The following is a 14,796-nucleotide window of genomic DNA, read 5'->3' on the forward strand; positions in this document are numbered from 1 at the left end:
TATACCAGATTACCATTTAGAAAACAATCAAGAATTTTATTGGCTAAGTAGCCACAATTTTCAACTAAAACTATACAAATCAAAGAAAATAAATATGCTATAAAAGTGGTTCTGTTGTAAAGTTTTCTGGAGGAAAAGACAGTAAGTCACTAGAAATTCTGGCAATCTACGATTTGTTTTTAAAGAATTTGCAACTTTTCATATGAACAATTTAAATCTTTTACTTGGAGTACCCAAGAGTAAGATACTACTTTCTGCTTAAGAAAGTGGGTTTTTCAGTTTCAACCAAATTGCCACTTTTAGTTAGGATACTAGTTGGAATACTTTAATACTCTTAAAATATTCTCATTAGTTTTAGCTAATTTTGTAGGCTCTACCTACCACTAAACCTGTTACACAGCCAAGCAAATTCCATTTGATTTAAACCTTTTTTTGTAAGATGAAAAATCCACTATTTAATTCTTTTACATATAACACTATATCAACAACCCTAAGAGGAAAAAAGAAAAATCACTATTTATACTTATTTTTAGACTAAATAAATTCAGTTGGAGTTGGACCTAATACAAGATGATAAGAACATCAACTATATAAAAAAAATCTTGAGTTTTAATAAACAAGAACATTCAACCTTGGCCACTTAACAGGATGATTTTTATGTATTACTAAATCTTCAATGATTTTTAGCTTACCTAAAAGTTCTAGCTTTACCAATGGTCTAACCCAATTATATTGCAAAGATATAAAATTGTATGCTTTTAAAATTCATTAGTATACCTTAATCTCCTAACATGTTCCAATGCATTATGTGAGTGCTCAATCAAAGAAGTTAGGTTGTTCTCCAGAATTGGCTCTCTCCTAAAGGTCAAAACCTGCAATAAAAATGTCATGTATTATAGCATGAAGACACTCAACAGATTTCCCCCTCCTGCAGTTCCACAGTGGATCCCTGAACACAGAGGTAAGGTCTTCAAAATGACCTCAATCTTGCCTATGTTAAAAAAACACACACCAAAAAATACTAACTTGAAAATAATGTTAAATAGAAATAGCTTGATTAGAAACACCTGTGATATGTTTTGTCATTCAAAGCCTCTTCAAACAATCAGATTAATATGTTTCTGCTTTCATTTCTCTTTAGGGCATTCATTTTCAAAGCAGTACAGGGGTAGGGGTGGGTGTGGGTGGGTGCGTGTGGGTGGGTGGGTGTGGGTGGGTGGGTGTGGGTGGGTGTGTACACGTAGGTGTTAGAGAACTGGTAAAGCAGACTCACAAGGAAAATATAGTTTGTCCATGCTTCTGAAACTTATAAAACCAAGTTTAAAAAAATACTTAAGGGGTGGAGAGAAAGTTTTAACTACCTTTCTCTCCAAATTATCAAACTTTTCAAGGATGACAGAAATTACCATTATTTCCAACTTTTGTCTTTTGCCATGCCTGAGGGAACAATAATATTGATTATTTCCAAATATTTTAAAACATTACAATTCTAACAGAACAAACTTTAGAATATACTCTTTAAACAAATTAAAATATAAGTAATAAACATATGAATATTGAGCCAATGGTTTTTTAATGTTTCCAAGCAGAGGTGGTGTAACCAAATGTATATAAGTAGCTTTTTAATTTGTTTCACCCAAATCTTAATGATTTAGTGGCTATCAATTATATAAAAATATTAATTGTTAAACTACAAAGATTTATAATGTATCGTATGTGAACCATAATGCTCTGAGTTAGCCATTATTATTTAAAAATAGCTTAGGAAAAGAAATAAAAAACAAATAAACCTTTAATCCTCTGCTGCCAAATATTTGATTGTTTAATGGCAAAAACCACACACATAACCCACAAACACCAAGTACTATATTTTTTAAAAATTAAAATCATATCTACATAGTCCTCCCTCAAAGATATAAACAAAGTTTTCCATACTTGAGCACTCTAAAAATAAAAGTAGCTTAACTTTAAAAATCACAGAAAGAAAATAGTAGATACCAATATGTACTCCATGCCAAATGTTAAGTTTTTAAATATTAGGAAAACAAAAACATGCTAGATAATAAAAAACAAAGGAAGTTCAAACACAAGACAAATATATTAAACCAAATGAGAAAAAAAAGATATAAAAAAATCTTTAAATAGGAAAACTCAAATCTCAAATCTATTACAAAATAGTTTATTATTTACACTTAGAACCCATGTCTTTCCAGTGCAAAAATTCTTTAGTAAAATGAGACAGGATTAAACAAAAGTATATTAAACTGATAAGAAATCTTTAGAATAAATTCATATGTATTTAATATCAATTCTAATATTTGAAATTTATCTTTCTAAAAGGAAGATCTTTTAAAGCATCTCTAAGACAGTCAAGGGGGGTAAAAAAGCAAAAGGAAATCATTTCCCCAACAAAAAGCAAAATGTACAGGAAGGCTTTACAGTCCTTTGTATATGCAAATAATCAGACAAATATATAAACACATATTAGTAATGTGATATTCTAAAACTGATGTTACTCTTATAATATTAAGACAATCAACTTTAGAGCTCTAATAGTAATTTGTAAAAAATGCAAAACAGCTTAATCTCATTTTTGAAATTTATTTCAAAGAAAGAGGTAGTTTATTACTGATTTCCTTTGGTCTTAAGAGGGGCTACAAATTTCAGCAAGTCATAGTTTGAATTCTAATTACATGTCCAGATTAGTTGTCTGGCACACAGCTAAGCCTGCTGAATAATAATAATAAAACAAAATTGCATGTACACTAATAGTCTAAAATATGACAATTCTTTCTAACACATGTTTTCTAGTTATAATCAGATTAATAGTTTCTTTTAAAAAGGGGTTAAAAAGAAATGAGGGGATCATTATGCTTCATTAAACAAAAGAAAGAAAAGATAAGAGCCAATTTTAGGCTGCTAATTTTTTAAAGAGACAAATTTTTGTAGAATAAAATTTCAAAGATTTCAAAGTAGTGTGTAAATTTATACTCTGATTTTTTTAATTGGAAGAAGTTTATGTATCATGTAGAAGAAATACCTAACACAGTCTTCTGGCTATTTTGTTTTTGTAAACCCAATCAACTGATCAATATTTTTGGACTAAAGTATGTTGTTACATTCTGAACTATTACTATATACCAATAAAGAAATAAACAAACAAAAAATATATACGTAAGTCTCCACAAAACAAAAATGTAGTATACAAAACATGATACAAGAAATCCAAAATATGAAAGTTATTTTGAAATTTTCATCTTTAGCTCTAGTAGTTCATGATAAACATTAAAAGTGTTATTAATCTGATTAGAAAAAATACAATGTTATATACAAACACCTGAGGCTACATTTTGTAAATGTACAACTCAGACAGTTGACAGCATTAAAACAAAGTCTAAAACTGCACTTTTATTTGGATTTTTAAAAATAGTAAGGACAAAAATGAAAATCAATGCTACCAGAAAGACTGATACCTTCTCTAGTTCCCTCTCCCCCTCAATATATAAATATAGCTTCAAAAAAGAGATGAGCTACTGTAGCAACACTTTTCTCCACCATTCTTTTCCTGTGGTATTAAGACTTTTCTAGTCTTTACAGTACAATAGAAAATAAATTATAATTATATACATAATATAGTAATCATATGCATCTGTTGGAACTCAGACCTATATGCCCACAAATCTAAAACGAAAATCTTCCTCTTATCTACCATTGCATAAAAGGGAAAATATTTTGAATGCTGTGGATTTTATTTAGATGCTAGTGTGTTTTCAAGCTTTAAGTGTAGTGTTTTAAATAAAGGAATTCTTCACTTCTTTAAAAAATGGCTTATTAAGCAAAACAATCCTTCACCCATCACCCCCAAAACAAACAAAAACTATAAACCAAAGCACTAAAAAAGTATGGTTAAATTTAACCAGCCTGGTGGAATTTGAAAGGCTTCCCCCACCCTCAAAATTCTCCAAGTCACATAATTTGAATGGAAATTAAAACACAAAAAGCAAAACAACAGCAACACACAACCCACTAGTCCTGGTATCATAGATAAAATTACATTAAAAATAGAAGTTTCCTATAATTTCATCAAGTCAAATTTAATAAAAGATCGTATTTTCTATGAAATTTTCATGAGATGATTGAAAATAAAACAGCTTTTTTTTAAAAAAAAATGAACACAGGTTCTGTGCAATTCTTGTTATGGAGGCAATACAAAATAGTATGATTTATAAAATCAGTTATTCCACTTATTAATATAAATTATATTTACAGCACTGCAGAGACTTACAAAAGTCATGTATAATCTTGTCATTTGAATATTTCCTAACAACGCATACTGGACCTAATGTGAGAATACAGACTCTAAGTTTCGAAATTTTAACTACTATTCATAAGATAGATTTCTATAAAATTAAAAAAACTTTAAAAAAGATTAACAGCTATCTTGTTTATCAGTGAGTTTACTGATTTTCTTTGAAAACCACACCCGACTTTCATCAAGATACAATTAAACAGAATGACAAGCATGGTAATAAACAGAAATATATTGATGGCTGTCTCAAGCAACGTTTAACAAAAATCAAACTAAAACCAACTAAATAAAACACACCATATCCACTGTTGTATGCAATATTTTCTTCATAATAAACTTATCAAAGGAATAAAATCATATATACGCACCTGTGCATACTTACCTGTTGTATTGTGTAAATTAAGCAACATAAATTTCCTGTAAATAAAGTTTTAAGCCCACTGCAACGGCTGAATTAGGAAAACCTATATATTTCAAAGATGTGGAAAGTTTTAAAAATATATCCAATTTTTGTAAAAAAAAAAAATATGGAAAAGTTTTTCAACATTAAGAAAATTAAAGTTTCTTTTTATTAAAAAATCCCCCAAACAAAAAACAATTCTTTTGCAATCTGCATGTAATATATGTAGCTTAAGATGAAAAATTTGACAAAAGAATAAAAAAATCTTAAATGCTTCTCAGTTTTTAATCAATAGAGAACAGAGGTAAATATATAAAAGTCTTGTAATTTCTGCCAGCAGAATTACTATTTTACGAAAATTGTCTCAATTTTACTTTTAATAATACATTTCAGAATCATTCGAAGTTATTTTGTGGAAAAAATTAAACAGCAACTTTTTTTTTAACTCCTCGTATTAACGTTCTGTAATTATTTCCGTGGTTCTCTAAAAATATAATTTTTCGTAAAGTCGAGAATTATAATCTAGTGTTTAACATTCAAACCCCTCAGTCCGCTTTCTTCCAGCCAATCAGGGGATAACATGTCCAGTGTTTTGGGAGCTCCGTTAGACACAATTTGAAAAACGTAACATTTCGTTTTCCTACTCTCTTCGGAAAAAGATTTTAAGTGAGGGCGGGTCCCCGGTCTTTACAGAAAAAATAAATCAATCGTTACATCAATTTTAGGGAACAGGGGAGGGGACTTTACGCATACAGCCCAGAAGCGTGTGACTGCGGTTCCCTGAAACGTTATTCCTCCAAGCGAACAATCGAATAGCTGTTGCAAAAACCATCTCCTTAGTATTTGCAATTCAGAACCGTGCGTTCCACACGCAAAACATCACGCCTGCAAAGAGTTAACCTAGTGGCGCCTACGCCGCAGAAAAGGATTCCAGATCCAATGTATTTACAAAGGTCATTATCTATAAAGTATTACTTAAAGCCGTCCCTGGCTCAAATCATTCGAGCTGTGGAGTAAGAATTGGTAGAATCTGGGAGCTAAAAAAAAAAAAAAAAAAAAAAAAAGCAATCACTAAAGGGAAAGACAAATAACATCCCTCTCCCCTCCGCCTCAGAGTCAAGAGAGTTCCTAAGAAAAGGGGGGGGGGGGTTTGCAAAATTGCCGTTAAGTTGTGCGGGTAAAGACTTTTAGAGAAGAAAACATCAATACTGTTTCACAGATTGTTTTTTCCCTCGCGACATGTTTCAAAGACTGGAGAAGAAAAGTCTTCTAAGAAAAGTGACTCGGAGGACATCGCAAGCTCAGAGCCCCATCTTTTATCTCACCCAAGACCCCTGCCCCAAGAAAGGACAACACTGGGAGATCAAATGAAAAAAATCCCAAGCAAAAAGCGAAAGTCTAGCATCTTTCCTAGGAGCCCGCTAAGACCTCAAAAGTCCCATCTGCCCCAAATTGTTAAGAGCGGCCAGTGCTACCCCTGCCCGGACCGCGGAGCTCAGAACCGAAGGGCGGCATTGTGAAACTCACATTCCTAGGGTACCTCACGTTTTAGCGTCAAAGACGACAATATACTGGGCTGGGTCGCGCACGACGGACGAGAGGCACCCGCTACTCCGGGTCCTCTATTTTCCGCCGACCTTAACTTTCTTGTCACGAGAAGACCGGCCCTCAGCAGGCCAGGAAAACTGCGATAAAAGACCGCTCGGTTCCGCAACGGGGGAGGAGGCGCTCGTCCCACTCCTCCTGTCAAGGAGCCGCGGCCTTGCAGGGCCCCGCCGCGCCCCGTCCGGGTCCTCGGGGGTCCTGCTGACAGATCCGCTGGGCGGCGGCTGCTCAGCCACAGCCCGTCGGCGTCCCGCTCAAACTGCAACTCCCCTCCCCCCACACCCCAGTCTCTCCGCGCTCCCGCCAGATTCCGCCCGCCACCGCCCACTCGCAGACACCCAGTTGCCCCCAACCCTATCTCCTCGCATTTTTCGTGATTAAAATGAAGGCGGACTCAGTGCCCACTCCCTACACCCCTCACCGCCTGCCGGTCCCACCACTGCCGCCTCCCGAGTCCCGCTCTGCTACTTCAGTCTCTTACCGACTGCGCCAACCCTGGCCAAGCTCCGCGAACTGCCCTTTGCTCAAAGTAATTTTTGACGATTTTTTTAGTGATTTTTCAGTGGAGTCCCAGTCGCGACGTACTCTCGGACAGGTTATCCCATCTCTCCCGCTAGATTGATAGGACCAGGCACCACTCGAAAATGGCGCCGAAAGCGCTGAGGCTCCTCATTCAAATTCGTTAGAGCCAACCCCGCCGCCCTGGGGCATGCCGGGAACGCGGGCTGCCTTCACAGCTGTCAATACGGCTTCCAACCCCCCTTCTCTGGCTTTCTCGACAATTTTGCGCACGCGCCAACCCCTCCCCCCAGCCCCCGCGCCTCGCACATGCGCAGAATTATCGCTGTTCTCAGCTCTCTCCTCCGTTTCCTAGGTGGCAATCCTCTTACCTCTGTTCCTTGCGCCTGCGTGCAGGTCCTTTACTCAGCCTCGGTGGTAGAGGGACTGTGCCGATTGTGGGCCTGAAGGTCCATAGACGATGTATCAGTCGATAGGCATTTAGTTTGCTGTTCGAGGAAAACAGATAAGGGTGCAGCTTAAGCGAAAAGAAAAACGTCTTAATGCCAGTGTCTAAAAGTAACAACAGAGTGTGTCTCCGAGACCATCTAACTGTATTGCATGGATACACGTGTATTTAAAACAGCCCAGCCTGTGTGCTGAGCTCTTGCTGTACGCCAACGCTGTTCAGGAGCTATTGCACGTAAGCCTCAGAACAACTTTATGAGGTAGGTACTATTATTCTGTTTGAAGACGAGGAAACCAAGGCTCAGAGACTTTAAGTAATTTGCCTAAAGGAGCACAAGTAGCAAGCGCGTGAATGAATCCGCATCTGTCAGATTATGGGGCCGGCGGCATAGCACACACAGGCAGCGTGGTTTCCCCCGCTCCACTACGTGTGTGTGTGTGTGTGTGTGTGTGTGTGTGTGTGTGTGTGTGTGTGTGTGTGTGTGTGTGTGTGTGCGCGCGCGCGCGCGCGCACTGCTTAAATTTGCCCTAGTCCTCCCGAGTCCTGTTGCAAAGACGCTTTCATCGAATCCAGTTTATCTCACCATCCCACTCGCCCTTAAGCATTCTCGCATATGGGAGAGGTGAATGGGTGAATGGGTAGTCTTTGGGTTTCATGTAGGGTGATTAAAAAAAACGGCGTATTAAGTGAACTGAATCTAGTAAAGATGGGTTTCCGTTGTGAGACACAATGATAAAGTAATAATGCCTAGTTACCACGTATTGTCTGTGATAGGCATGGTGCTAAATAAACTGTTTATGGTTTGTATCTCACGACAGCCCTAAGAGGTAGGTAATATCATTGTACACGAGACCCCAGACTCAGATCAAGAAACTTGCCCCAAAGTCTTACAACTAGTAAGTGGAAGCACAAGACCTAGGCAAATCTGTGTCCACCTTCAAAATCCAGGCGCTATGATACAACTAAAATAACGATAAAGTTGTATTTTATACACCTTCCTTAAAAACTTCTTTCAATAGTTCATTTGCTTCGTACAGTTATCCTATATGCCAACAGGCTAGTCAAGATGAAAAAAAAAATTTTTAATTGCGATTGATCATAAATAGATTTTAAGATTATTTTTGGTTGGTTACCTTTTTCCCAATTCCAGGTTATAATGAAGTTTCTAAAGAATACAACAGTTTAAAAATCTGGGGTATTGCTGTGTTGTTGTTTTTTTCTTCCACTTTGTTGCAAAACAACTTGTGATGAACCATAACTGTTAAAGTATATGAAGACATGTGATTGTGAGGGTTAAAACAATGAATATATAAGTGCAGGAAGTACTAAGAAGTGAGGAAATGGGAGAAGGTTGGCACAATTTGCATTACTGAGGTACAGTTGAAAAAGAAATGGATTTTAATAATTTCAGATCAAGAAATAACATGGCTGAGTAGTATGTATATCTTATATTTGTATGGTACTTTTCTGCACTGGTTAAGTGAGTGGACTCTGGACTCAACTGCCTGGGTTTGAATCTCAGCTCTGCTACTTGCTAGCTGTGACCCTACAGGAGTTACTTTTTCTCACTTTGATCTTCTGTTAAAGGAGTAATATTAGTACCTCATTGGGTAGTTGTAAGGATATAAATGAGCTAATATATTTAAGGCATTGAACAGTGCTTGGTGTATTAGTAAATATTAGCTAATAGTCTTTTACACTGGTCTTTCATAATGGCTTCTTTAAGAGGTGTTTTAAAAATCAAACTGTAGTTAGTGCCATTAAGGATTAGCATTCATGTTCAAGAGTCCCTTAAAATGATAAATTAGCCAGTTTGTGTAGACACAAACCCATTCAGTTTGTGTCTGATTTTTGCCAAATATGAGTAATGATTTCTGTTAGATGAGTAAGGATAGTAACTTGTTTTACAATTTCATAAGAGTAACATGGAAATGGAATGGTTTTATTGCTCGTTTTAATTATTAAAGTTAAAGAAAAAAATCAGGCCAGTCTAAAACATATAAAGTAAAAGCCATCCAAATTTCTATCATCCAGAGATAGTTACATATTCTTTGTATTTTAAAAATATAATGTACCTGTGGGGAGAATCAGCTACGGGAAGTTTTGATAAGTGATATATTTTGGGAGCTTATTTGCAAGATTGTATTAAACTTCATGAATTGGTAAAAATTTTTATCTAGCTCCCTTTTAGTATAGTCTGTCAAGAGAATGACTGTATACAATTGATGATGTTATTGTTGATAAATAATAGCATTGAATATCTACTATGTGCCAGGTACTGTGCTAAGTATATATGCATTTTCCCCTTGAATCCTCATACTAACCCATGAGGTGGGTGCAATTATTATCTCCATTTTGCACAGACTAAAGTTTATTTGGAGGTTACTTTTAGATTTAAGCCATTTTGTTTAAAATCTTATTTAGTACACCCCAAATCCTTCATTAAAGCTCTTGATTCACCTAAATGGGAGAAAACAAAATCAAGTAACATGGTTCCTATGCCTGAACAAAAAGCCCAATTGGAAAAAATGGTACTGTGCAAATGAAAAATTTTATTTGACCACAAGGGGGTGCAAATTCCTGAGTTGAATTTTAAAGAAAAAAAAGAAAGAGCTTTTACTTCAGACCATCAAATTCACAGGTTAAAAACTAGTAAGAATACCTTCCCTATATTTTAACACTCCACAAAATAATGTACTTTATGAAAAGAAATAACTCGATTATTTAGGTACTCAGGGCAGTTTTCAGCTTTCTTTCCTCTTGAATATAATGAAGAGTTAATCATCCCTCCCTCACCCCTTTCACCCATCCAGTTTGTGTCTCTGCATACTCTTTACTTGTCATAACAGTAGAACTGGAGTCATAATTTAAAATCTGAAGTTTTACTTGGAAACTGGAGTGCAATCACCAGTTAAGGAATAGTAAATATGGGTGTAGTGTGGAGAACAGAGGTCTTGTACTTTCAATGTTTATTTTTTCCCCTCCTGCTATTTCTAATGAGTATACTACAACTGATGGTATGTTGGCTTCAGCATATTAACTTATTTAGGTAAAACTGTGAAAGCTATAGATAAAAGCTGATAAAATCTTATAAGAAAGAATGAAGACTCTTAAAGAGAAGACATTTTGAAAAGTAACTTGAAAACTTAGTATAGCCCGGCCAGGCGTGGCTCAGCGGTTGAGCCTCGACCTAGGATCCAGGCGATCGGGGTTCGATTCCCGGTCAGGGCACATGCCCGGGTTGCGGGCTTGATCAATGACTCTCTCATCATTGATGTTTCTATCTCTCTCTCTCCCTCTCCTTTCCTCTCTCTGAAATCAATAAAGATATATTAAAAAAAAGAAAACAGTATAAACTATTGAAGGTTTTTTTAAAAAATCTTACTTAGATGAGTACTTTTTATTTTCCTGTTGGTATTTCTCTGAAGTGGACTTAATTGAAAAAACAAAACAAAGCCTTTTTATTTGGAAATGATTTTAAATTTACAAAAAGTTGGGGAAAATTGCTTCCTCTTATGCACAGCTTCTCTCTTTTCACATTTATGTGTGTTCATACACAGTTTTTTTTCCTGAACCATTTGAGGTTTAGTACATACATCCTGGTCCTTCAACTCCTAAATACTTGAGAGTGTGTTTCTTATAAACTTCATAAATTTACATTGAAATAATATTTTAATCTACCGTCATATTCCAATTTTGTAGGTTGATTCTTGTAGCATTTCCCCCTCCTGGGCAGATTCAGTCTAGGGTTAGGTACTACATTTAGTTGTCCTGACCCTTTAACATCCTTTACTTTAGAATATTTTCATAGCCTTAGAAAAAACTGTACCTTGACATCTTTGAAGAATGCAGCTTGTCTCCCCACCCCCAATTTTAATAGAACACTTCTTATTTTGTTTTTGTCTGATGTTTACTCATGATCAGATTGAGGTTATGTATTTCATAACCTCATAACCTGGATTACTGTGCAGGTGATATATGTCCTTCTCAGGATACCACTTCTGGAAGCACATGATATCCATCTAGCCTACACTGATGATATTAATTTTGATCACCTGGTCCATATGTGGCTTGAATTTTCCACCATATAGTGTTTTTTTTCTTCCTGGCAATTAATAAGCAATTTCTGGAGAGACATTTGAAAATATATACTGCTCTTCATCAAAAATCCTGTTTAAATTTAGCATCCATTATTGCTGATAAAATTTTTCCATGATGGTTGCAAAATGATTCGACCAACTTAGTACTCCCTCCACATTTAACAGTTGGCCCACAACATTCTACTGCAAACAAAGAATTTATTTATTTAATTAATTAATTAATTAATTTTATCTGCACTAACTTAGAATTCCTGTTTTTCCATTTCTGTATTTCATTTTCATGTGTGTGTTCTATCTATATATGTATATATTTTGTAATTTTTTTTTTCTGAATCACTTTAAGGTAAGTTATATACATCATGACTTCTCACCTCTAAATCTTTAAATCTATATTTAATTATTTTGGTGTTCGAATTGTCCCAGATTTAGCTAGAGGGAAGACCTTTAGTTTGGCTCCTGTGTCTTTGTGACATGCCTACATCATTTTTTTTTTTTACACTTCTTAACTTTGTGGTATAATAAGATGTTCCATGTTTATCTTATCCTTACCCTGCCCCACCCTGGAATTAGCCTTTTCTCTAAGGAGCCCTGTTAACGGAGAACTGTATTAGAGACCAAGGCTACGGATGTTCATTGCTACTGAGGTATCTCTGCTTCTTGGACCTTTCAGAGACAGGGCTAGGAAATATATGCATATGCATATGTGTGTGTGTGTGTGTGTGTGTGTGTGTGTGTGTGTGTGTGTGTGTGTGTATATGAATACACCAATATATACACATACGTTAATGGCATGGATTTAACTTTAAATTATTTTTATTATAATTGAGATGCATAGCAACATTCATGAAGTTCTGAATTAAGGCAATAAAATCATAATCCATACAAACAACTCATACATTTTTCACTTTCCCTTTTAGTTAATGTCTGTACCTCTAATTTATAGGGCTTTAGTGGGAAATTGTTTCCTTTGTCTTTTTCAATTTAATATGTCATAAACGTCTGAGTTACTGTACCATTTTTACAACCTTCATTCCAAATTGATGGGCTACATATTTCATATCATCTACCCTATTCATCTATTTCTGGCATTTAGGTTGTTTCCAATATTTAGCTATTGTAAAAAATTCTGAACTGAATGTTTTTATGTCTTTTGTGTACTTTTCCTAACTGACTTTCTCATTTATTTGCCTATTTATTGGAAGATTTCCCAGATATGGGAATAGCAGTTCCCAAAATGTAGGTATGTTTTGATGGATTTGATATGCACTGGCACACTGAATTAAACATTTACCATATCAGAACTGGATAAATGGAGATGAAAAGGATGTAGTCTCTGTTAGCAAGGAGCTGAAAGTCTAATGGAAGAAACAAATTTTTTGAAAATTGTAGTTTGATCAATATAGAGGAAGAGCATATAACCCAGGTTAGGAGTAGATGGCTCAGAAAAACTTTATAGGAGGAGGTTACAGCTTGATAGAGCTGTCTTGAGGGATACCTTAGTGGAGCCTTAAAAGATTGGAGTTACCTCAGTGTAAAAGAGAGAGTACAACTAAGCCATAGAGGCATTTAAAGCAGAATCACTGGAGTATAAGAAAACAGGAAGGTTCAAGAAAATTGAGGTAGTTAATATGATTTGTTGCCTAGGTGCCTTTGGAGAAGGTCAGAAAGGTTAGCCTCATAAGTGGATAGAAGTTAAAGCATGAAGGGCCTTGCATGTCACCTTTATATTGATGCAATTGAAAAATCTTAAACCAATGAGTAATATGATTGTATTTATATTTTAGAAATTTACTTTAACAAGGGTACTGGTGAACATATTAGAAAATCCAAGAGACATGAAGAAAAAACAAAACCCTCCTCACATTGATGGTATTGGTAAGTAAAGCCAATGTAAACTTAAACAGACCTTTTGGAAAATAATTTAGTGATATATAAAAAAGGGTTATAAAATATTCATATCTTTCCTGCTCAAAACTCTAATTTCAGGAATTTAGCCTAGGTGAAATAAATCCAAAATAAGGAAAAAAAATCTATACAAGAGCCTCATTCAAGCATTAAATATAATAGTAAAAAAGGGGGATAGGAGAATGAAATGTTTAATACTATGAAGATTATTAAGTAAATTGTGGAATATCTACTGCATTTGCTGTTACCATCATAAAAAAATGATGCATACCAACATGGAAAAATGTTTATAAGTACAAGATATAAAGAAGTATAATTAGTATGATTACAACTACTTCTAAAACACACAGAGAAAAATATACTTCAGCAAAAACTTTCAACCCATATTAATGTTTTCTAATCAAAGTTAAAAATATACATGTTAAAAGGCCAATCTAAACTTTGGAACTGTTGACACCACCAAACTATGCTTCTAAGGAACAGTGGTGCTTTATGAGCTAGTCTTGTGATTCTGAAACTGAGAATTTGTTGAATGTTATGAATCCTTTCTCTAGAATCATGCACACATGTGAACAGTTTGCATAATTTCAGAGATGGCTGATGGCTGATGCAAGTTCCTGAAGAAAAACAGGAAAAACTGTTCATATATATATGATAGCAGAATAATGATCCTCCCAAAGATGTCCCTGTCCCAGAATCTATGAATATGTTATGTTACATGGCAAAGGTTGCAGATAGAATTAAGGTTCCTACTCAGGTGACCTAAAAATAGATTATCCTGGATTATCTGAGTAGGACTATTGTAATTATAAGGTTCTTCTAAATGTGGAAGACGGAAGCATAAGAGTCAGTGTCAGAGTGGTAAAATGTGAGAAAGACTCAACCAGCTATTGCTAGTTTTGAAGATAGAAGGGGGCTAGGAGCCAGGAAATGAGGGCAGCCTCTAAAAGCTGGAAGGGAAGAAAACAGATTCTCCCCTAGAGACTCCAGGAAGGAATGCAGCTTTGCCTACACTTTGATTTTAGCCCACTGAGACCCATTTCAGAGTTCTAACCTCTAAAACTGTAAGATGGTAAATTTCTATTGTTTCAAGCCACTAAGTTTAGGGCAATTTGTTACAGTGGCAATAAGAAACTAATATACACATAAATAGCCATTTTGCCTATGTATTGATGTGTGGCTGAGGTAGTGAATATTCATACATACATATTTAGATATATATACATAAATATATTTCCTGGTTTTGACAGTTTACTAATAGCTGGGGCTGTATATATTCTTGTTCTGTGTCTTTACCACAGTTATTGGCATTGACAAATATTTAATGGGAATGAATGGTATTCAGCAGAGAGACAGGATCACCAATTGCTCTGCCACCTGAACAAATCTGAGAATGACTTATTCTATGTATTCTTACAAACTGAGCATTAAAATTGTAAAGAATATAAAGTGGTAAATATTTGTTACATACTGAATATTAAGGTGGTTTTCTAATTGAAATAAATTGATG

The 14,796-nt window shown here is 35.3% G+C and overlaps 2 protein-coding genes across 9 annotated transcripts in view; one reads left to right on the forward strand and one right to left on the reverse strand.

Moving 5' to 3' along the window:
- Window positions 1–14,796, reverse strand: part of LOC308553266 (uncharacterized protein) — a 115,781-nt gene that overhangs the window by 64,118 nt on the left and 36,867 nt on the right. For all 3 annotated transcript variants that reach the window (XM_081129073.1, XM_081129072.1, XM_081129074.1), the window contains exons 2-3: window positions 7,205–7,321; window positions 778–872 (exon numbers count right to left, since the gene is read on the reverse strand). In XM_081129073.1, coding sequence (XP_080985199.1) covers window positions 866–872; window positions 7,205–7,321 — 124 coding nt within the window. In that variant the 3' untranslated portion in view covers window positions 778–865. The remainder of the gene's footprint in view (window positions 1–777; window positions 873–7,204; window positions 7,322–14,796) is intronic.
- The window catches only part of LOC308553265 (uncharacterized protein), a 39,672-nt gene continuing 32,107 nt past the window's right edge, over window positions 7,232–14,796 (forward strand). For 3 of the 6 annotated variants that reach the window (XR_013998221.1, XM_081129068.1, XM_081129070.1), the window contains exons 1-2: window positions 7,232–7,540; window positions 13,166–13,256. Coding sequence is in view for 2 of the 6 variants with exons in the window: in XM_081129067.1 (XP_080985193.1) it covers window positions 13,248–13,256 (9 nt within the window). In the remaining 4 variants the exon portion in view is untranslated. The remainder of the gene's footprint in view (window positions 7,541–13,165; window positions 13,257–14,796) is intronic. The other 3 variants (XM_081129069.1, XM_081129067.1, XM_081129071.1) reach the window with 1 other exon arrangement.

Source organism: Miniopterus schreibersii (genome assembly GCF_964146895.1).
Source record: "Miniopterus schreibersii genome assembly, chromosome: 2".
In the NCBI taxonomy this organism is placed as follows: Eukaryota; Metazoa; Chordata; class Mammalia; order Chiroptera; family Miniopteridae; genus Miniopterus; species Miniopterus schreibersii.